Below are 23214 nucleotides of genomic sequence, written 5' to 3'. Positions count from 1 at the left end.
GTGTCCCCATAAGACTACCGGCATCCCCAATCAGCAGGAAGCAGCCTAGAAAACTATGCCCACATTCCCAAAAAATGGATTATGGATATGTGTCTTTGTTTAGAGGTTGATTAAAAATTGTTATTGGTCATAGTCAATCTCTTTCTAAAATAAGAAAGGGGGATATGATATATAAATGTATTATATAGAAATGATAAGATAAAAAGGTAGCTTATTGAATCTAAAAAGAAAAAAGGGATAATATGGATATGATAAGATAAAAAGGTAGATTATTGAATCTACTCTGGAAAAAAAAGGCACAGATATGATAGGATAAAAGGGTAGATTATTGAACCTCCTCTGAAAATTAAAAACAGGAATATAGATACAAGAAAAAGGTAGATTATTGAATCTACTTTTAAAAAGCAACTACTAATTTTAAATATTTATATTGGATTGGATTTTTATATATTGTATACAAACTGTGTATATTGATACAAATTTGAGATTAATTTTGTTAGAAAATACTGTACATATATTTCTATTCTTGTTCAAGGTATTGTACCTATACAGCTCATTTAATAATATAATGCAAATTGCTAGTCCTTGAAAGTTATTATTACCAAATAATTAGGAAATAAAGAAAGGCAAGTTAGCAGTTAGTCATTAAATTCAAACTTGTAGTCAGGTTAGGTATGTTTTCAAGGTCAAACAGAGATATATTTTAGATAGATCATTTTCAAACACTTCAGAGATCTACAGAATATGACATTTAAGATGTTTTAATAACATAGATTCTTTTTTTTTATTACAATGAGACATGTCTGCTCCTGGCAGCAACAATCTACTTCAGAGAAGATGATGAGCACAAAAGAAACTCCACATGGATTTTACTTTCTTTGTGGTAAAAGTTAGCCACTGGGCAAGAAAGTGCCATTGCCATGACTGCTGACAGTATGTCCAAATGGACAAGCAGGACACAAAAGAGAGGACTGCCAAACCTTGCCAAGACAAGGTAGGAAGGCCCTTCAGAAAATCCTGCTTCACAGAAAAGTCTGTCAGATATGCTAAACCTGTAGGTCAAAGATGGATGCCCCAATGTTACAGAGGAAACTTGGGTGACTGTCCAGGCAGCCAGCTGTTTGTCATTTCTCACATTTTTTGGAAGTCACTTGCCTGCACTTCCTGCTTACTTAGGTAATATTATTTCCTTCTTGGGTCTCTGATCTAGTTGAAGACTTTATAGTTATATAGTTTTCCTTGTTAACAAATTCAGAAAAGAAACTCACTAAAGAAGTGTAAAATGTGTAAGTTTGAAAGACATCAAAAGATTATTTTGGATTGATAACACAAGTTAGAATAGAAAGTGAATTAGGTACAACTTTGGACTCACCAAAATAGGATAGATAATGGAATATTTTCTCTGAATTTATCAAATATTTATGGACTGGACATTGTTAATGTAATTCTTGACTGTATATATTGTATATGCTTATTGTACTTATTATATATAGTTTTTCTTATGTAGTTATAACCTTCTTTTATTGTTTTAGACAAAAAGCAGAAATGTGGTGATGTATTGTGTACCCTAATAAAATTTACCTGAAGATCAGAGAACAGAGACAGCCACTAGATTAGACATAGAGGCCAGGCAGTGGTGGCACACACCTTTAATCCAAACACTTGAGATCTCATACCTTTAATGCCAGTATTTGGGAAGCACACATGCCATTAATCCCAGCACTAGGAAAGAAGTGATGGATGAGTGGAGAAAGGTATATAAGGCATGAGGAGACAGGAACTGAAGCTTTTTCAGACTAAGGAGTCTTAGAGGTAGGACATGGCAGTGACTTGTTCTTTGTCTCTCTGATCTTTCAGCATTTATCCCAATATCTGCCTCTGGGTTTTTATTAAAAGACCTATTAGAAATTCATGTTACAAGAGATGGTGGCATACACCTTTAATTTCAACACTAAGAAGGCAGAGGCAGAAAGATCTCTGTGAGCTAGAGGCCAGCCTAGTCTACATAGCAAGTTCCAGGCCAGCCACGGTTACAAAACAAAAATAATTTAGACAGTAAGTCTATCCACCTGGTCTTCCCCAGGAATTGTCTATATATTTTTACTTTAAATGACTCATAATTTTCTGCCTGTGATATATATATATATATATATATATATATATATATATATATATATATGATTTTTGTTGTTAAGAACTTGATATTTGAAGCTGAGGATGTGACTCAAATGGTAGAGTGCTTGATCTCTAGCAACACACAAAGCTGGCTGTAGTGGCATATTCCTGTAATCCCAGTGGTTGAGGAAAGCCTGGGTTATATGATATTCTGTCAGAAAAAGTAGGTCCAAGAGGGAGGGAGGGGCATGGGGGAATTTTATAATGCAGCAACTCTAGACAACAAATTTCTCATTTGTGAGGGCTTACTGGAATTTAAATGTTTTAGCCTGAATTATAATCTTAAGGTCTTCTTAGACCTTTCTTCTTTAAATTTTTTAGATTTATTGTATGTATATGGTTTTTTGTCTGCATGTGTGTATGTGTACTGTGTATATGCTTAGTGCCTGAGGTCAGAAGAGGGCATGGGAGTCCTTAGAACTGGAGTTTTGGATGGTTTTGGCTAGAGTTACAGTTGTGAGTGCATGATGTGGGTGCTGGGAACTGAACTTGAGTCCTCTGCAAGATCAACAAGTATTCTTAACCACTAAACCATTCCCCAACCCCCTTTTCTGTGTTTTAATCTTTTCTTCATATTAGTGACTTTTTTGTGTATGATGGTCTACAAACGATTTAATTTTTAAGAAAACATTTACTATTTCTTATTGAAAACTGTATATATGTGTATGTGTTTTGCTTCAATCCTATCCCTATGCTCTCTTTGCCAGTTCCTTCCCTCTCTCTAACACTACTATTTTCTGTCAATTTCATGTGTTCTCTGATGAAATTTGTTTTTAATTATGTGTGTGGGTGTGTATGTGCACCTGAATATGGAAAACAAAAGCATGGAGTCCCCCTGGAACTGGATTACAGGTGGCTTGTAAGCTGCCCAGCAAGGCTGCTGGGAACCAAACTTGGGTTCTCTTCAAGAGCAGTATGTGTTCTTAACCACTGAGCCACGTCTCCAGCCCCCTGGTAAGTATGCTTTATATCTAAGTGAATAGTTGGATTCTTGGCACTTTCTATACTTCCATCTTCTCTAACATAAATATTTTTCAAATCCCTGCACACAAGGCTGTTGTGTGACATTTTGATTGTGTTCTGACAAATAAAGCTGGCCTGGAGTCAGAGGGTGGAGCTGGCCACTAGCTGACCATAGAGCTTTGGAGGACTGTAGAGAGAGACAGGAAGTGGTAAGGCAGGGCTGAGACAGCATCTCGGGCCTTTTGGATGGAGGAACAGAAAAGGTAGGAAGCAACTGGCAGCTGCTCCCAGTTCTCTGATCTTTTGGGTTCTTGCCCCAATATTTGACTTCTGGTTTTTTTTAATTGATGAAATTAATTAGAATAAAGCAGCATGGGTATAGCTTTACTCATAGTTGTCACTACTTGAAAATCATCCAGATGTCCTTTAGTAGGTGAGCAAATGGCATCTCCATACAGTGAGATTATTATTCAGCACTACAAAGACTGAGCTGCTGTCAATTCATGAAGACAGAGGAAACCTAAATGCATATTATTGAGTCAACAAGCCAATGTGAAAAGTCTACATTCTATGTGATTCTAACATGACATTTTGGAAAAGGTGAAACAAACTATGGATACAATCAGGTTTCCAATAATTGGGGAAGAAAGAAATTGACAGGCAGAAAGACTTGGAGGACACTTCTTCCATGGGACAACATAATGGTGGATAAATTTACTCATTTGGCACAATCTCCATTATGTACATCAAAGCGACTCCTAGAGCGGGGTTCCTGCGGCTCCAGCCCTCACCGAAGAGCTATGAGCAGATGATATCTGTTGGGGGAGGAGTGTCACTTTTCCTCAGTCTGCTGGTAGGCTGCCCATCCTCCAGTGAGTGGGTCTGCCCCTATATTTATGAGGGTAGCAGTAATGAAACTCAGGGGGTTATTAAGTGCGGGGAGCTGGGGGCATGGTGACATACACTTTTAATTCCAGCACTTGGAAGGCAGAGGTAGGCAGATCTTTGAGAGTTCCAGGCCAGCCTGATCTACATAGAAAATTCCAGGCCAGACAGTTTACATGGTAAGAACTTGTCTCAAGAAAATAAAGCGGGGGAAAGACATGAAAGTAGAAAGGGGAAGTTTGGAGGGGCTTTGAGCAAGTGGGAGAGGACAGCTGAGTCACTAAGATTAATATGTTACATATGTATATGAATTGTCAAGGAATACATTTTTAAAAAAATGATTCCTAATGTAATGAGAATCAACATAGGTTTCTCTGTTGTAACAAATGAATTACTTCCAATGGGAAGTGTTGATCATCAGAACACTGCATATGTGGTGGTAGAGAGATATATAGGGAATCTACAACTTCCTCTTTTTCTGTGAAACTAAAACTTCTCTTTTTAAAAGTGTATGCATGTATATAAATACATATAATGTCAGTTGTAAATTCTGTCATGATAAACATAAAAGAGAAATAATTGAAAGTAATTTACAACAAAATGTGCTTTCCCACATGAGGGTTGGGCCTGAAGAAGGTGGTCAGATCAATGCCAATGTATCCAGAAATCTAAACAAGAAACCCTCACTGAGCTCTTCTAATCCTGCTACTGTCATATGAATCATATTAAGTCAGTTCAACCTCCAATTATCCCATTTTACAGGCGAGGTAATAAGAGGCAGTTGCTAGGAAAGCCCAGAGTCCTAAGATAATCAATACTGCTGCCAATTTAAACCCATGCCCACAGTTTTCACTGTGTGTTCTACTTGCATCCTTTGACTGCCTAATTTGGGGTGACCGCCCGACTTTCAAAGAAGATCCACGCATCTTTTCATGACCCTTCCATACCACTGACTCAGGTGCCCTGGGAGGTGGGATACAGTTTGGTTCTTTGGTGGAGTTAAACATAGCTGTGCATATAGAGGGTAAGTATGAGTGGACTTTAAAAAAATGTTTCCCCAATCACTTTGAAATTTTTAGAATCGGCCGGGCGGTGGTGGCGCACGCCTTTAATCCCAGCACTCGGGAGGCAGAGCCAGGCGGATCTCTGTGAGTTCGAGGCCAGCCTGGGCTACCAAGTGAGTTCCAGGAAAGGCGCAAAGCTTACACAGAGAAACCCTGTCTCGAAAAACCAAAAAAAAAAAAAAAAAAAAAAAAGAAATTTTTAGAATCATGGTAGGGAATTCTGAAAAGAAACATCCTCATATTTCCCAGTTTTCCTATCATTAAGGAAATTAGTATCAGGTGAAAACTAGAAGTGAAGATGTTTGGTATGTTTTAAGGAAGTTGGTCCTCCCTGTTGGTAAAATAGAAAAGATGAGTGGCACTTGGTGTGATAAGCCAGGGTCAAGACTCCATAGTGCACATCTTCATGCACAAGTGCAAACTCATCATGGTAAATGGGGGGAACGTTCTAGAGAGCAAGAGACCAAGTAAAATGTACAAGGCAAGAGTGCTGTGGAAGCTGAAACAAGGGGGAGGGTGGATCTGAAACAAGCAGGCAGGGAAGGACTGGGGGGGTCACTGGGGGAAGACAGGCAGGAGCAAGCTGCCAGGTACCACCAACTGCTCTTTGCAGAGGTATCGGGGACTAAGGGGGTCCAGCCCCTTGGTAGTCCCCTCCCAGGGTCCGGGAAGAATCTACAACCAGCTGGTAATTAATCTTTGATGAGGAGAAATGAATCTATGTACACGAAACTCCTTAGTCCATATACTTTATTATTCTGTGTCAGTTACAAGCTTATATTCTGCTCTCATATTTAGGTCATTTTTAGCCTGATTTCTCTCTACACTTGTCCGTGGTCCCCTCTGGGTTCTATCTTAATTCCTTCATCTTGTTCTGCCCCTTCTAGGGTCTCATCCATCTTGTTCCTTCCCATATCATCTTCTCTCCCATCGCTTTCTCTCTCCTCATCTCGTTCTTCCTCATCGTGTTGTTCCCCATCTGGCTCATCCTCATCTTCCATCTCGTTCCTCTAGTATTCTCTTCTAGCCCTTCAATCTAGTTCTTCCCCATCTCAGTTTGTTCCTCTCAAGTTCTTACCCGTCTAGTTCTTCCATTCTCTTTTCTCTTCTCCGATCCTCTGCCCTGGAAGTTCCGGTATATAAAAGGAGGGTCCGAGCTAAATTGTGTAAAGCTATTACTTAACGTCCACTTCCTAGGCAGTGTCCCCTTGTTGAATTTACCTTAAGTCAGGAGACTTGTATGTGGGCTGTTATCACTGTTAGTCCTCGGAAATTGGGCGACCACCTGGGCGGTGTCTCCTTGTGGAATTTACCTTAAGTCAGGAGACTCGCCTGTGGGTGGTTATCACTGTTAGTCCTCGGAAGTTGGGCAACCACCTGGGTGGTGTCTCCTTTAGTCCTTGAAAGTGGCTAGGGGAGATATCTGATTCCAGAGAAAGCCTTTCCTGAGGCTGTTCTCCAAATACCTGGAATGTGTATGTCTAGAGAGTGATCAGTCCACATTGTTAGCCGTTCTTAGGGAAAAGTCAATTGGGAAAACTATGAAGGCACACATGATTTTCATAACAGAAGACAGCTGATATATAACAAGCCAAGTAACACCAAAAACTCCTTGGGATTTGGCTTCCTCTGGAGGAATTCCCTGATTCCTCCAGGTAGTGACTTTGCCATAACCAGCTGAGTTCTTATGGTATATTCCTGCGGCCCGCAGCACAGAGGTGCCACAAGTGAAGCTGCCTTGATGCTACAAGTCTGATGCCTGACGTGTCTGAGGAGCATGGCAGAGGAGGTCACTGTGGACGGTACCACAGGGAGGTGGACAGAGCATACAGTGAAGCAGTGCTTCTCAAACGGTGGGTTGTGACCCCTTTGACAAACCTCTACCTCCAAAAAATAGTTACAATTCCTAACAGTAGCAAAATGACAGTTATGAAGTAGCAATGAAAATAATTTCATGGTTGGGGGTCACCACAACATGAGGAAATGTATTAAAGGGTCACAGCGTTAGAAGAGTTGAGAACCACTACAACATTGGTTGGTGTTTCTTCCCTCCACCCACCCCCAACAAGCTGGGGGCTCAATCCAGTTTAGCATCTCATTATTCAACCTATGAATGTACAACAGAATGATTCCTAAAGAGACTTCTCAATAAGGCACCACCCCAGTTGAGAAAATATTAGGAAATGATGGCTGCTGATGGGCTGCCCATGCTCTACCTATACACACACAGGCATTTAGCTAACCCCCAACACCAAGGCTAGTCTAACAAGTTAATTTATGAAAGTCAAGTCATCAAGGAAGGCAAATGAGTGTAAAAAAAAAAAAAAACTTTGACAAGAAATTTCACTTGACCCAGGTGATCTTAAAAGTTTATTTCAAGCCTTCCTGGGGGTAAAGAAAATTCCAAAGGCATTATAACTGGGGTCAGAAGACGACATGTTGATTGTTTTTGACAGAGGTATTACTGGTGTAGGATAAAAGGGCCAGCCAAAGAAACACACCCTGACCTGAAACCAGAGCCAAAGAAACACAACCTGCCCCTGAGATCAGAGCCAATTCACTGCCCCCCCTGAAACTAGAGCCAAAAGGTTAAAAAGGGCCAGTGAAAGAAACACACTTTGACTCTGAAACCAGAGCCAAAGAAACACACTCTACCCCTGAACAATTCAGCATGAAAACCAACCAATTCCTGAGCATGAAATCCAATGCATTTCTGAGCTTGTCCAAGCTCAGGGATTGAAATCCTATCAATCCCCACCCCGAAAATCTTCACCCTGGAAAAACTCTGCCCCTAAGAAGACATATATAAGCTTTGTACCCATTCAGTTAGAAGCTGCCTTTTCTCACCCTGCAGAGGCAGCCAGCCACTCTCCTGGATTCCTCCCTCCCAACAAATCTCTTGAATGAGGTTTGAGTGATGACCTTCCTTTGCTGGAGTAGACTGAGGCAGAGAAGTAACAACTTTGGTAGGAGCAGGAGCTGAACTACTACATTTCTGTGGGGAAATTTCCTTAGCAGAGTGGAGTAGAGATGTAATGGCTCTTGCAGAGAGAAGCAGAACTGCTACATTCCTGTGGGGGAACTCTCCCTCACCAGAACAGAGCTGTAAGTATAGCCTGGCTTCCCACAGCCAGGATACCTTTCCATTCCGAGCTATAGGTAATAGCCTGGCTTCTGACGGCCAGGATAGCTTTCTCTTCAGAGCTGCAACACTTACAAGTACAGCCTGGCTCCTGACGGCCAGGAAACCTTTCTCTTCAGAGCTCTAACACTTACAAGTACAGCCTGGCCTCTGACGGCCAGGATAGCTTTCTCTTCAGAGCTCTAACACTTACAAGTACAGCCTGGCTCCTGACGGCCAAGATAGCTTTCTCTTCAGAGCTGTAACACTTACAGGTATAGCTTGGCTTCCAATGGTCAGGACAGGTTTCTCTTCAGAGTTGTAACACAGGTATAGCCTGGCTTCTGACAGCCAGGATACCTTTCCATTCTGAGCTATAGGTATAGTCCGGCTTCTCCAGGAAACCTTCCTCTTCAGAGCTGTAACACAAGTATAGCCTGGCTTCCAACGGCCAAGAAAACTTTCTCTTCAGAGCTGTAACACTGACAGGTATAGCCTGGCTTCCTACAGCCAGGCTACCTTTCCCTTCCCAGCTGTAGGTATAGTTTGGCTTTTGATGGCCAGGATACCTTGTAACACTTACAAGTGGTACCTTATGAAGTGTGTTACAGGTCCTGGTGTAAATGACAATGGGAAGTCCACTTACATACACTCTGAAGGTTGTGTCAATATATGTTTTTAGTGTGGTCTTTCTAATTTTTGAGACAGGGTCTTACCCTGTAGCTCAGACTAGCCTTGAATCATGGTGACCCTCCTGCCTCAGTTCTTCCCAAAGGCTGGAATTATAAGCATGAAATGCCATACCCATTCCTGCAGTATATCTCTCTCAACAGAAGCACTGGATATGTACAAATCTGTTACATTCAACCAAGAATGCAAACACACCCACAGGTCTGTTAATATATGCACCAAACAGCTGACAGAGAAGAAGGCTGTCACTGTCATGTATATTATAGGGTTTACCATTCAATTTGTTGGCACTATACCAATTCCACCAACAGGATTCTCATCATCAGGAGTGAACACAGTGTTCCATTGTATTTTTTCATGAGAAAGTTTCTGTTGTATCAAACTGATGCAGTTTCTTCTCAGCATGTAGAAATGTCCTCCATAATCCCATTCAGTACCTTCTCTGAGGTCCTTTTCTGAGCAGTAATGTGTGGCACTGCTACATGGGCATTTTTATTTACAATAATATACACAGCATTCTGTTTCATAGAGAGTGATTATAATAAGACATTTCCTCAATGAGTTTCTCCTCATACTGTTTAAGTGTGAATACTCTGATGCACACTGAGCACTGACTTCTGAACAAAGCCTTTTCCACAGACTAAACACTTATAAGGTTTATCTCCAGTGTGTGTTGTTTGGTGCTTATTCAAATTGGACCTATCAGTGAAGGCCTTCCCACACTCAGCACACACATAAGGCTTCTCTCCTGTGTGAATTCGCTGATGCACTTGGAGCTGTGATTTCTTAGTGAAAGATTTCCCACAGTCACTACATTCATAAGGCTTCTCTCCAGTATGAATTCTATGATGTGTTACCAACTCTGACTTTTGTCTGAAGGTCTTCCCACATTCAGAACAGACGTATGGTTTCTCCCCAGTATGAGTTTTTTGGTGCTTACTGAGATTTGACCTACCACTAAAGGCTTTCCCACATTCAGCACACACATAAGGTTTCTCACCTGTGTGGACTGGCTGGTGCACCAAGAGCTGAGATTTGGAGGTAAAGGATTTCCCACAGTCCCCGCATTCATAAGGTTTCTCTCCAGTATGAATTCTTTGATGGGTGATGAAGTTTGACTTTCGGATGAAAGCTCTTCCACATTCAGTACACACATAGGGTTTCTCCCCCGTATGAATTTTCTGATGAACAATGAGTATTGATTTCTGATTGAAGGCTTTCCCACATTCATGGCATTTATACTGTCTCTCTCCAGTATGAATTTTCTGGTGTATATTGAGGTGTGATTTCTGGGTAAAGGCTTTCCCACAGGTACTGCATCCATATGGTTTCTCTCCGGTATGAATTCTCTGGTGTGTAATCAGGTCTGACCTCTGAGTGAAGGCCTTTCCACATTTTGAACAGACATAGGATTTTTCTCCTGTATGAGTTTTCTGATGTGTGATGAGATTTGACCTGTTGGTAAATGCCTTCCCACATTTACTGCACATGTAAGGTTTGTCTCCTGTGTGAATTCGTTTGTGTACATGGAGTTGTGACTTGGAAGTAAAGAGTTTCCCACAGTGACCACATTTATAAGGTTTTTCTCCAGTATGAATTATCTGGTGTGCAATCAAGTGTGCCTTTTGGATGAAAGCTAGCCCACATTTCATGCACACATATGATTTTTCTCCTGTATGGATTCTTTGGTGCACTGTGAGAGCTGACTTCTGGGTGAAGGCTTTTCCACAGTCACTACACTGATAAGGTTTCTCTCCAGTGTGAATTCTCTGATGAATGATTAATTCGGACTTATAGGTAAAGGCCTTCCCACATTCAGTGCAGATGGAAGATTTCTCTCTAATTTGAATTTTTTTATGTGTAATGAGGTTGGAACTACTGCCGAAGATTTTCCCATATTCAGCAGATATACAGGGCCCCACTCTTGTGTGAATTCGTTGATGGACCTGCAGTTGTGACTTGGAAATGAAGGATTTCCCACAGATATTGCATCCATATGGCTTTTCTCCAGTGTGAATTCTTCGGTGTGCAACCAAGTGTGTCTTCTGGATGAAAGCTTGTCCACATTCAATACATATATAGGACCTCTCTCCTGTATGGATTTTCTGGTGCATCTTGAGTGTGGACTTTTGTGTGAATGCTTTGCCACAGTCAATGCATTCATGATGTCTCTCTCCTGTATGAATTTTCTGATGTATACTGAGGTCTGAGTTATATGAGAAGCCTTTCCCACACTCGCTACATTCATAGAGCTTTTCTCCAGTGTGAATCCTCTGATGTCTGAAGAGAGAAGAGACTTGGAAAAAGGATTTTCCACAGTCATTGCATTTATAGGGCTTCTCTCTAGTATGGGTTTTCTGATGTGTAATGAATTCTGGCTTCTCTGAAAATGCCTTCCCACATTCAACACATACATAGAGTTTTTCTCCTGTTTGAGATTTCATATGTATTTTGAACTGTGACTTCTGGGTGAAGATCTTTCCAAATTCAGCACATTCATATGATTTCTCTCCAATATAAATTTTTGGATACCGACAAGGTACTTGTTCATAATTGATGACTTTTCCACACTGATTATGGTCCCATAATTTCTCTCCTGTTACAGTATGCTCAGCATCGGTATAGGATGAAATTTTACTGCATTCAGGAATCCTTTTAATTCTCTTTGGCCCATTATTTTCACTATGACTCTGTAAATATAAATTATGCTTCAGATCATTCCCAAATGAGTCACACTGGTGGGGTCTTTTAGGAGGAAGAACAATGTATGGATTCACATGAATTATTTTTCTAATGGTCTTATATCCATAATGACTCTTTGTATCCAGTGTCTTCTTGATGAAAATAACATCACTTGCTGATTTGCTATTTGCTATTTGCTGATAGGTCTCTTTCTGGTCACCAATCTGCTGCAACTCTTCTAGAATGAAATATGAGAAAATATCATTTGTAAAACTACCTTCTTTCTCAATGTGCAAAGAGGTTTTTTTCAGACCCCCCTGTTGTAAAGCTATCTTCCTTTCTGAAGGTGAAACATGTTATTTTAGTTTGCAGTACAGCTAGCAGAGGCTACATGGCAGGGAACAAATGTCTTATCCAGTATAAACACAGAGAAGGGAAGGGTTGTAATTTGATGAAGAAGGTTGTGATGGACAAGAAACATCCAGGTACACAGTACATCCGCTAGAGGAAATAGCCAGGTAGCTATATTACATACAAGCAGATGTGAACAAACTAAAGCAAAGAACAAGGTACACAGAGCAAAGGGACATTTCTATAAACTGTTATATAGCTCAAATTTATTTTAGACTTTGTAACATGGATGGTTTTGTTTGTTTGTTTGTTTGATTTTGGTTTTTCAAGACAGGGTTTCTCTGTGTAGCTTTTGCGCCTTTCCTGGAACTCACTCTGTAGCCCAGGTTGGCCTCGAACTCACAGAGATCCACCTGCCTCTGCCTCCTGAGTGCTGGGATAAAAGGCGTGCGCCACCGCCCGGATGATTTTTTTTTTTTTCGAGACAGGGTTTCTCTGTGTAGCTTTGCGCCTTTCCTGGGACTCACTTGGTAGTCCAGGCTGGCCTGAACTCACAGAGATCCGCCTGCCTCTGCCTCCCGAGTGCTGGGATTAAAGGCGTGCGCCACCACCGCTCGGCCCGGATGATTTTTAAATGTTGCCATCATAGGGAGGGAGGAGGATGTGAGCCAAAGAGATAAAAGGGAATATCAACCCCTTATCATAAGTCTACAACAGAAGATTATAATTAAATGCAGGCCTCATCAGTAATGTACAGTGATAAAACAGCAACAACAGAAAAATCAACTAAGCGCAAAGAAAGACCCTGTCAAATGTGGACTCACCAAAAAAAAAAAAAAAAAAAAAAAAAAAGGTAGATTAGCACACACTCTAGAATCTATAAAGCCAAGAAGACAGAAATAACAAAGGTCATTCAGGTAGAAGGCATTCAGTTACTTGAGAAGTCCATGTTAAGGGTCCTCAAGCAATACAAAAAAATTTAGAACTTTCCCTAGAGGTCATCTTAAAAGCATTTCTAAGGCGCCAATCCTGCTCAAGACAGCTGAGATTTTCTCTCTTGCTTTGCTGAGGCTCCTTGCCTCCCACCTAAATGGGTCACACTCACTCACCTACACAGTGCCGACATGGGCTCTCATTCTGCAATGCCCATGTTTCCTTTCCTTGCTCCAGCGTGAAAACCTCTGTCTTGGGAACTTGATATCCTGGTCACAGAAAATGATAAAGGACTGGGTCCAACTACTCATGTTTCAGAACCCAATCCTTCTTGTTAATGAGAATTCGTTCTTAAGTAATCACATATCTCTGTGAACAGAATAATCTTTAGAGTACATAAAGGAGATAAAGCACTCTGGTTACAGGGCTAGAGAGAAGCTCAGCAGTTACGAGCGCTTGTTCTTAACCTGAAGGCTTGGTTCACAGTACCCACATTGGGTGCTCACGACTGCCTATAAATCCAGTTTCAGTGAATCGCATGCCCTCTTCTGGCATCCACAGGTACTGCACTTTCATGGTACAGATGCATGCGCTAGCGCGCGCGCGCGCACACACACACACACACACACACACACACACACACACACACACACTTAAAAATAAATAAATAAATCTTTAAAAAGTCCTAGTTAAACACACAAAAACCATGACATATTTAAGATACCTCATAGCAGGCATCCAAATGAGAAAAGAATATGCTCAGTGAGGCTTCCTTTCAGAGAAAAGGGGACTCTGCTTACCGACTGAGCGCAGGTGACTGTAGGTCTCCTGCATCACATCCTGGTAGAGACTTCTTTGATCAGGGTCTAGGTGCTGCCATTCTTCTCTGCTGAAATCTATAGTCACATCCATGAAGGACACTGATCTCTGCAAGAGCAAATTCCTGTTCAGTGTAAACAGATTTGCAGGGTGTGGAAAAACATATTTAGAAATAAGGACTTTGTTTTTGTCTTTCACTCATTTGTAAAAGTCCCTGGAGAGTGATGCCAGCAAGATGGCCAAGTAGAAACACTAACACTCATCTCACAGCCAAAATAACAAATAAACTACTATATGTTGATAGAAATAACTAAAGGAGATTCCTGGGGACATCAGAAGAGTCACAGAAACCCCAGATGGCCACATGAGAGTACAAAAGGCAGTGCCTTGTCACCACCCTCCTGGCCCCTAGTAGCAGTCAGCTCAGAATGAGGAGGGTAAGAGGATCCCAGCAACCATCATTACCCTGGGCACTGTAATGGTTAATTTTGTCAACGACACAATTTAGAATCATAGGAAGAAAGTATCAGTGAGGGACTGTCTGGATCATGTTGGCCTATGGAAGACTGTCTTGATTATGTTAATTGATATGGAAGGCCCACTGTGGTCTGCACCATTTCCTAGGTAGGGGATCCTGAACTGCGTAGTCCGGGGCAGGGCTGAGGGGGCTAAGCATAAGTAAGCATGCATGCATTCATTCTCTATGCTCTTGACTGTAGTGTGACTAGCTGTTTCAAGTTTCTGCCACTGTGACATCCCCACATAATGACTGTAACCTGGAATTGTGAGCCAAATAAACCCTTTCTCTATTATGTGGCTTTTGTGAGGGTTTTTTTTTTTTTTTTTTTTTTTTTTATCCACAGAAATGGGAAATGAAACTAGAGCAGAACTCTACATCCTCAATCCTAGGGTATCCTGCAGGCCTCACAGGTGCTAAGCACAGCTGAGGGAGTTGGCTATAGACTACATAGTTATGCTCTCTCCAAACAAGGAGCTGACACTGTGCCTCGTCCCCTGTGGCTCATGTAGAGGTTGTACTACACTACCTTGCTGGGTATAGCTTGTTCCAGGGGCCTGGGCACCACTTCAGCTCAGCCTTTGAAGGCAGGCAACTTGTAGGGGCAGACTGAAAGCTTTACAATAGTTTGGTGCCACAGGCAGTATTAGGTTGGAAATCTCCAGCTCACTCCTGCTTGATTTGGAGGGCCCCATTTCTCTCTCTCCAAACCCCAACCTCTCAGAGAATCTCCAATGGAGGAGAACCACCAAAAAGCCCAGTTCTGCATTCTTAGTGGCTATGGCAGCTCCTCCCCTCAAGTTGCCAGTGGCCCAAGTCCCCATCCAAAGCATTGTGATTGGGCACAAACCCAGCTTGTGGTGGATATGTCATCTCCCCTCACCTACAGGGTACATAAGCATCCTGCTCTAGTTCAGCCATGTGATTTCTCCTGCTCTTTCTCCCACCTTAATCTCTGGGGGCTGAAGAACTCACCTGTGAGTTGCTTTGCTCAAAATAAACCTGTTCTTTTACTTTTTCAGTTCGGCTTGATCTGGCTTACTGCATCAGCGGAGAAACCTATTATAGGGGTACAGAAAGCCTATTAGGTAGGATATAACAGAAACTATCTAGGGGACAGTGGGCCACCAGACAGATGGGTCAGAGGTGATCTCTGTTCATTTTTACTTAAAGATATGTTAATAAATAAATATTGTAATTCTTTGTATATTATTCTTATTATCAGTAAGATTCATTCATCACCATTTTAGGTGGTTTTCATCTTAAATTCCTATTACTAAATATGCAGCTGTAAGCTTCTTCCTTCCCTCCTTCCCTCCTTTCTTCCTTCCTTCCTTCCTTCCTTCCTTCCGTCCTTCCTTCCTTCCCTCCTTCCCTCCTTTCTTCCTTCCTTCCTTCCTTCCTTCCTTCCTTCCTTCCTTCCGTCCTTCCTTCCTTCCTTCCTTCCTTCCTTCCTTCCTTCCTTCCTTCCTTCCTTCTTCTTTCCTTCTTTCTCTGTGTAGCCCTGGCTGTCCTGGAACTCAGTCTGTAGACCAAGCTGGCTTCAAACTCACAGAGATCTGCCTGCCTCTGCCTTCTGAGTATTGGGATTAAAGGCGTGCACCACCACCACCTGGCTTGTAGGTTTCTTTTGATTCTGAGTCAATACTTTCCCGCTCCTTTATTTTTAAATAAGAAAAGCAGCTGCTGACAGCTGGGCCTGGTACTATCATGTGGGCTCCAGTGTTGCTAGGAGCTGGACTGATGGGATTACCTAGATCATGGTACTCTCCATGGTGTTAAACACACACACACACACACACACACACACACACACACACACACACACACACAAACGAATGACCTCACAGGCAGTCAACATTAAAGAAGACTCACTGTCTGGCCACTGCGGCACAAGACAAAATCAAGACCTGTTGTGGGATATTTTGATCGCACTCTGACACTCTTGAGACTGCCAATAAAGTTTACTTTGAATCAGAGGCAGAGCTAGCTAATAACAAACCAAAATTAGCCACAGTGGTTTTGGAGGACTGAGGACATATAGAGAGACACAGGAAGCAGTAGGGAGGGGCTGAGAGAAAGGCTCATCCCTTTGGGATAGAGGGAGAGGAGAGAGTGGAGGTCACTGGCTGCTTCTCTGCCATTTCTCTATCAATCAGGTTCTTACCCCGATATCTGACTCCCGAGTTTTTTATTGATAAAGAATAATTAGAAAACGTTTCAAAGACCGCTCTGTAATCATGTCTAAGCACAGACAGAAATCACAGCACTATTCAACTGCTAAGGCCATAAACATCCTCTTATTCCCACCAATACAAATAACTATTAGTTCTTAATCCTGGCTGCCCATCCTCTACATAAAAATGACCGAGATATCTAAAGCTAAAATTGCCCAATAGAGCAGAAATGTCATTACGATTCAGCTGAGACTTGATATTTGTGGTCAGAGCCTGAAATGAGATCCTACTGCTCCTTAGAGATCAGAAAAAGAAGATATGTCTAAGAGAAGAGTGTTGTCCACAAGATGTTCTGTGTTTATCAGACATTTAAAACAGATTTCAATGTTGTGTCCAGTATACTATTTTTGAAATCACAAGAAAAAAATAGTTATATATATATATATTGAACAGAATAATCCATGGCAAATAATATAAACTGGTCATCTACACTCAGTAACATGGGCATGTAGAGAATGAGGTGGGTTAACCACAGTTCATCTTTCCCATGAGTGTCTTTCAACATAGTATCTTTAGCATTGTTTTTTAGTTCCCCATATATGAATGAAGTATACACATTGCCTATACAAAAAAAATTAGTCATTCCTAACAAACCACCACTATATCACCAGGAGAATAAGACATACAAGACTAATGAAAAAAACAAACAACAAATGCTATAAAAAATGAATATTTAAAAGCCAGCGGTGGTGGCGAATACCTTTAATCCCAGCATTTGGGAGGCAGAGGCAGGTGGATCTCTGTGAGTTCAAGGCCAGCCTTGTCTACATATCAAGTTCCAAGCCAGTCAGAGCTACATAGTGAGACTCTGTCTTTAAAAAAAAAAAGGCCGGGCGGTGGTGGCGCACGCCTTTAATCCCAGCACTCGGGAGGCAGAGCCAGGCGGATCTCTGTGAGTTCGAGGCCAGCCTGGTCTCCAAAGCGAGTTCCAGGAAAGGCGCAAAGCTACACAGAGAAATCCTGTCTTGAAAAAAAAATGCATCACAATGCTTTTTTTTGTGACAGTACACAGGATAGATTTAATTAGTTATATTTCAAATTAAAAAACAACTTCAAATAAACAGAATCAATACAATTTTGCTCTGGGCATCTTAAAAAAAGAAAAAAGAAAGAAAAAGGAAAAAAAAGAAACCAGAAGAGCATCTGATCCCCTGAAACTGGAGTTATAGACAGTTATGAGCTCTCATGTGGGTTCTAGGAATCAAACCTGGGTCCTCTGGAAGAGCAGCCAGTATTCTTTTTTTATTTGTTTGTTTTTGTTTTTCGAGACACAGTTTCTCTGGTAGTTTTGGTGCCTATCCTGGATCTCACTCTGTAGACCAGGCTGGCCTTGAACTCACGGAGATCCACCTGGCTCTGCCTCCCGAGTGCTGGGATTAAAGGCATGCACCACCACCACCCAGCTCAGCCAGTATTCTTAACCACCAAGTCATCTCTGCAGCCCAAGGACTTAAAAAGAAAAAATTTACTTATTTCTATTTATGCGTGTGAGTGTTTTGTTTACATGTATGTATGTGCACTACATGTGTACAGTACCCAAGGAGGCCAGAAAAGGGCACTGGACCACCTGGAACAGGAGGGCCAGAAGGCTGTGAGCCACCATGTGGGTGCTGTGAAGCAAACCTGAGACTTCATGAAACTGGTGGGCACCTCTCCAGCCCCAGACTAAAGGGCCTGTGTGTGCTTGTACCTGCCATGATGGGTATAGGAAGCACAGAAGACAACGTTGTGGAGTGTGTCCTCTCTTTCCACTTTTATGTGGGTTGCAGGAATTGAATTTGGGTCTCCAAGCTTACAGGGCAAGCAAACTTACCTAGTGAGCCATCTCACCAGCCCCAAACTAGAAATTTTTTAATTAAAACTTGGAATGAAATGTCTGGTAACAGGTAGCTCAACAGAGGGGTAGGAGACAAAGTTGACGTCATTTCCCAGAAAAGAAGGCCGCAAAAAGGAACGAAACAGTGGAGGGAAATAAAAACTGGAGACACTGAGAAATGGAAATTCCAAAAACTGAATAAAGAGAATATCTGTGTTCTGTGTGGCAATTTGAGAAGAAACAGAGCCATTTCTGCAAAAACCCTACACAGAAGTAATTTCTAACAAGAATAGCGTCCACAGACAAAAAATAGAGACAGTAGGAGGACAAACAACAGCCCTTCACCACGGTCCTTCACCACGGCCCTTCACCACGGTCCTTCACCACGGTCCTTCACCACGGCCCTTCACCACGGTCCTTCACCACGGTCCTTCACCACCGTCCTTCACCACGGTCCTTCACCACGGTCCTTCACCACGGTCCTTCACCACCGTCCTTCACCACCGTCCTTCACCACGGTCCTTCACCACGGTCCTTCACCACCGTCCTTCACCACGGCCCTTCACCACCGTCCTTCACCACGGTCCTTCACCACGGTCCTTCACCACCGTCCTTCACCACGGTCCTTCACCACCGTCCTTCACCACCGTCCTTCACCTCGGTCCTTCACCACGGTCCTTCACCACCGTCCTTCACCACGGTCCTTCACCACCGTCCTTCACCACCGTCCTTCACCACGGTCCTTCACCACGGTCCTTCACCACGGTCCTTCACCACGGTCCTTCACCACCGTCCTTCACCACGGTCCTTCACCACCGTCCTTCACCTCGGTCCTTCACCACCGTCCTTCACCACCGTCCTTCACCACCGTCCTTCACCTCGGTCCTTCACCACCGTCCTTCACCTCGGTCCTTCACCACCGTCCTTCACCACCATCCTTCACCACCGTCCTTCACCTCGGTCCTTCACCACCGTCCTTCACCACCGTCCTTCACCACCGTCCTTCACCACGGTCCTTCACCACCATCCTTCACCACCGTCCTTCACCACGGTCCTTCACCACCGTCCTTCACCACCGTCCTTCACCTCGGTCCTTCACCACCGTCCTTCACCACCATCCTTCACCACCGTCCTTCACCTCGGTCCTTCACCACCGTCCTTCACCACCGTCCTTCACCTCGGTCCTTCACCACCGTCCTTCACCACGGTCCTTCACCACGGTCCTTCACCACCGTCCTTCACCACCGTCCTTCACCACCGTCCTTCACCACCGTCCTTCACCACCGTCCTTCACCACGGTCCTTCACCACCGTCCTTCACCTCGGTCCTTCACCTCGGTCCTTCACCACGGTCCTTCACCACCATCCTTCACCACCGTCCTTCACCACCGTCCTTCACCACCGTCCTTCACCACCGTCCTTCACCTCGGTCCTTCACCACGGTCCTTCACCACGGTCCTTCACCACGGTCCTTCACCACCGTCCTTCACCTCGGTCCTTCACCACCGTCCTTCACCACGGTCCTTCACCACAGTCCTTCACCACCGTCCTTCACCTCGGTCCTTCACCACCGTCCTTCACCACGGTCCTTCACCACGGTCCTTCACCTCGGTCCTTCACCACCATCCTTCACCACCGTCCTTCACCACCATCCTTCACCTCGGTCCTTCACCACCGTCCTTCACCACCGTCCTTCACCTCGGTCCTTCACCACCGTCCTTCACCTCGGTCCTTCACCACCGTCCTTCACCACCGTCCTTCACCACGGTCCTTCACCTCGGTCCTTCACCACCGTCCTTTACCACCGTCCTTCACCACGGTCCTTCACCACCGTCCTTTACCACCGTCCTTCACCACCGTCCTTCACCACGGTCCTTCACCACGGTCCTTCACCTCGGTCCTTCACCACCGTCCTTCACCTCGGTCCTTCACCACCGTCCTTCACCTCGGTCCTTCACCACCGTCCTTCACCACCGTCCTTCACCTCGGTCCTTCACCACCGTCCTTCACCTCGGTCCTTCACCACCGTCCTTCACCTCGGTCCTTCACCACGGTCCTTCACCACGGCCCTTCACCACCGTCCTTCACCTCGGTCCTTCACCACCGTCCTTCACCACCGTCCTTCACCTCGGTCCTTCACCACCGTCCTTCACCTCGGTCCTTCACCACGGTCCTTCACCACGGTCCTTCACCACGGTCCTTCACCACGGCCCTTCACCACCGTCCTTCACCACGGTCCTTCACCACGGTCCTTCACCACGGTCCTTCACCACCGTCCTTCACCACCATCCTTCACCACCGTCCTTCACCACAGTCCTTCACCACCATCCTTCACCATGGTCCTTCACCACCGTCCTTCACCTCGGTCCTTCACCACCGTCCTTCACCTCGGTCCTTCACCACGGTCCTTCACCACCGTCCTTCACCACGGTCCTTCACCACGGCCCTTCACCACAGTCCTTCATCACGGTCCTTCACCTCGGTCCTTCACCACCGTCCTTCACCTCGGTCCTTCACCACCGTCCTTCACCACCGTCCTTCACCTCGGTCCTTCACCACAGCCCTTCACCACCATCCTTCACCACCGTCCTTCACCACCATCCTTCACCACCATCCTTCACCACCGTCCTTCACCACGGTCCTTCACCACCGTCCTTCACCACGGTCCTTCACCACGGTCCTTCACCACCGTCCTTCACCTCGGTCCTTCACCACCGTCCTTCACCTCGGTCCTTCACCACCGTCCTTCACCACGGTCCTTCACCACCGTCCTTCACCTCGGTCCTTCACCACCGTCCTTCACCACTGTCCTTCACCACCGTCCTTCACCACCATCCTTCACCACCGTCCTTCACCACTGTCCTTCACCACCGTCCTTCACCACTGTCCTTCACCACGGTCCTTCACCACCGTCCTTCACCTCGGTCCTTCACCACCGTCCTTCACCACAGCCCTTCACCACCATCCTTCACCTCGGTCCTTCACCACCGTCCTTCACCACGGCCCTTCACCACCGTCCTTCACCACGGCCCTTCACCACCATCCTTCACCATGGTCCTTCACCATGGTCCTTCACCACCATCCTTCTTCACCACCGTCCTTCACCACCGTCCTTCACCACCGTCCTTCACCACCGTCCTTCACCACCATCCTTCACCTCGGTCCTTCACCACCGTCATTCACCACTATCCTTCACCACTGTCCTTCACCTCGGTCCTTCACCACCGTCCTTCACCACCATCCTTCACCACTGTCCTTCACCTCGGTCCTTCACCACCATCCTTCACCACCATCCTTCACCACCATCCTTCACCACCGTCCTTCACCACGGCCCTTCACCACTGTCCTTCACCACGGCCCTTCACCACCATCCTTCACCATGGTCCTTCACCACGGTCCTTCACCACCATCCTTCTTCACCACGGTCCTTCACCACCGTCCTTCTTCACCACGGTTTTTCACCATGGTCCTTCATGCTTTTTCCTCTGAGACTATCTGCTTTTCCTATCTGCTCTTCCTCTGAGACTCTAGTGACAAATTAGAGGCATCTATTTCTTGGAGGAAGTCCCACCCCCAGGATTCCTCGTGCTGACCTCACAGGAACTTCCAGGATCCTCTAGTGTCAAGGGTGTAGTTTCCTGGATTGAAGTGCAGTTGGTTGGCAAGATCACTCTGGATCTCCACCCTGTTCTCTCAGTAACCAGGAGCTTAATGATTCTCTATGAATTCAGTCAGAGATTGGGGAAGAGGTGATATGGAGTCTGGTGGAAGATCTTATGAGGAGCCCCACAGAGACACCAAAAAACCTGGAAAGATTAAGTCCTTAATCCTTAGACATTCACCACTGAAACACATCTTGGGCATCTAAAGGTTCCCAAGAGCACTACAGAGCAATGGTTCAAAACATGTGAGTCATGACCCCTTTGTGGTTGAATAACTCTTTCACAGGGGTCACCTAAGACCACTAGGAAACACAGATATTTACATCATGATCCCTAACCATATGAAATTACAGTTATGAAGTAGCAACAAAATAATTTTTGGTTGGGGGTCAGCACAACATGAGGAACTGTATTAAAGGGCCACAGCGTTAAGGAGGCTGAGAACCGCTGCTCTGGAGGAAGTGTCAAAATACAATTAAAAATTCTCAGCCTCACTCCCAGAGTTTCTGTTCCTGCAGGTCTAAGGACTTAAGAATTTATGCTTCTAACTAGTACCCAGAATGATGCTGAAATGTTATACTAGGGACTACACTCAATAAACAGTGCTGGAAGAGTAGAAAATTTAAGGAAAACTGGGTCTGGGGAGACATCTTTGAGGGTAAAAAGCACCTACTACCAAATCCGACAACCTGAGTTCCATCCCCAAGACCCACATGGCGAAAGAGAGAACTGAACTGTGCAGACTGTCCTCTCCCCCCCATATATACACCACAGCGTGTGCTCACGCACACTAACACACACACACATGCTGTGGGATGGTCTTTTTGTCAAGTGTGTTGCTAATTAGTCAATAAATAAAACACTGATTGGCCATTGGCTAGGCAGGAAGTGTAGGTGGGACAAGGAGGAGAATAAAGCTGGGAAGTGGAAGGCTGAGTCAGAGAGACACTGCCAGCCGCCACGATGAGAAACAGCATGTGAAGATGCCGGTAAGCCACGAGCCATGTGGCAAGGTATAGATTTATAAAAATGGATTAATTTAAGCTGAAAGAACAGTTAGCAAGAAGCCTGCCATGGCCATACAGTTTGAAACCAATACAAGTCTCTGTGTTTACTTGGTCGGGTCTGACGGCTGTGGGACTGGCAGGTGAGAGAGATTTGCCCTGACTGTGGGCCAGGCAGAAAAACTCCAGCTACAAATGGCGTCCAACGTGGTGGCAAGAGTTTCCACCTAAAAACCTGAGAAAAGATTCTAAAACGGAGCTAAAAACAGTTCCTAATTGTCTCTCTCAAATGAGCG

The 23214-nt window shown here is 44.4% G+C and overlaps 1 protein-coding gene and 1 long non-coding RNA gene across 12 annotated transcripts in view; one reads left to right on the top strand and one right to left on the bottom strand.

Annotated features, from left to right (window-relative positions):
- The window catches only part of LOC128124929 (zinc finger protein 27-like), a 68968-nt gene that overhangs the window by 41423 nt on the left and 4331 nt on the right, over positions 1–23214 (bottom strand). For 3 of the 11 annotated variants that reach the window (XM_052761759.1, XM_052761761.1, XM_052761760.1), the window contains 4 exons: positions 15176–15259; positions 13665–13791; positions 13041–13133; positions 7445–11818 (listed from right to left, as the gene is read on the bottom strand). In XM_052761759.1, coding sequence (XP_052617719.1) covers positions 9477–11818; positions 13041–13133; positions 13665–13776 — 2547 coding nt within the window. In that variant the 5' untranslated portion in view covers positions 13777–13791; positions 15176–15259 and the 3' untranslated portion in view covers positions 7445–9476. Of the gene's footprint in view, positions 1–7444; positions 11819–13040; positions 13134–13664; positions 13792–15175; positions 15260–23214 lie in introns of those variants that run through there. The other 8 variants (XR_008223055.1, XR_008223053.1, XR_008223054.1 and 5 more) reach the window with 4 other exon arrangements.
- Positions 5255–8721, top strand: LOC128125024 (uncharacterized). The gene is made up of 2 exons (XR_008223082.1): positions 5255–5702; positions 6806–8721. It is a non-coding gene; the product is annotated as an uncharacterized LOC128125024 (long non-coding RNA).

Source organism: Peromyscus californicus, unplaced genomic scaffold (genome assembly GCF_007827085.1).
Source record: "Peromyscus californicus insignis strain IS unplaced genomic scaffold, ASM782708v3 Scaffold_4__1_contigs__length_199733344, whole genome shotgun sequence".
NCBI classification, from domain to species: Eukaryota; Metazoa; Chordata; class Mammalia; order Rodentia; family Cricetidae; genus Peromyscus; species Peromyscus californicus.
The sequence above is the reverse complement of the archived record's forward strand: the minus strand, read 5'-3'. Positions and strand labels throughout refer to the sequence as shown.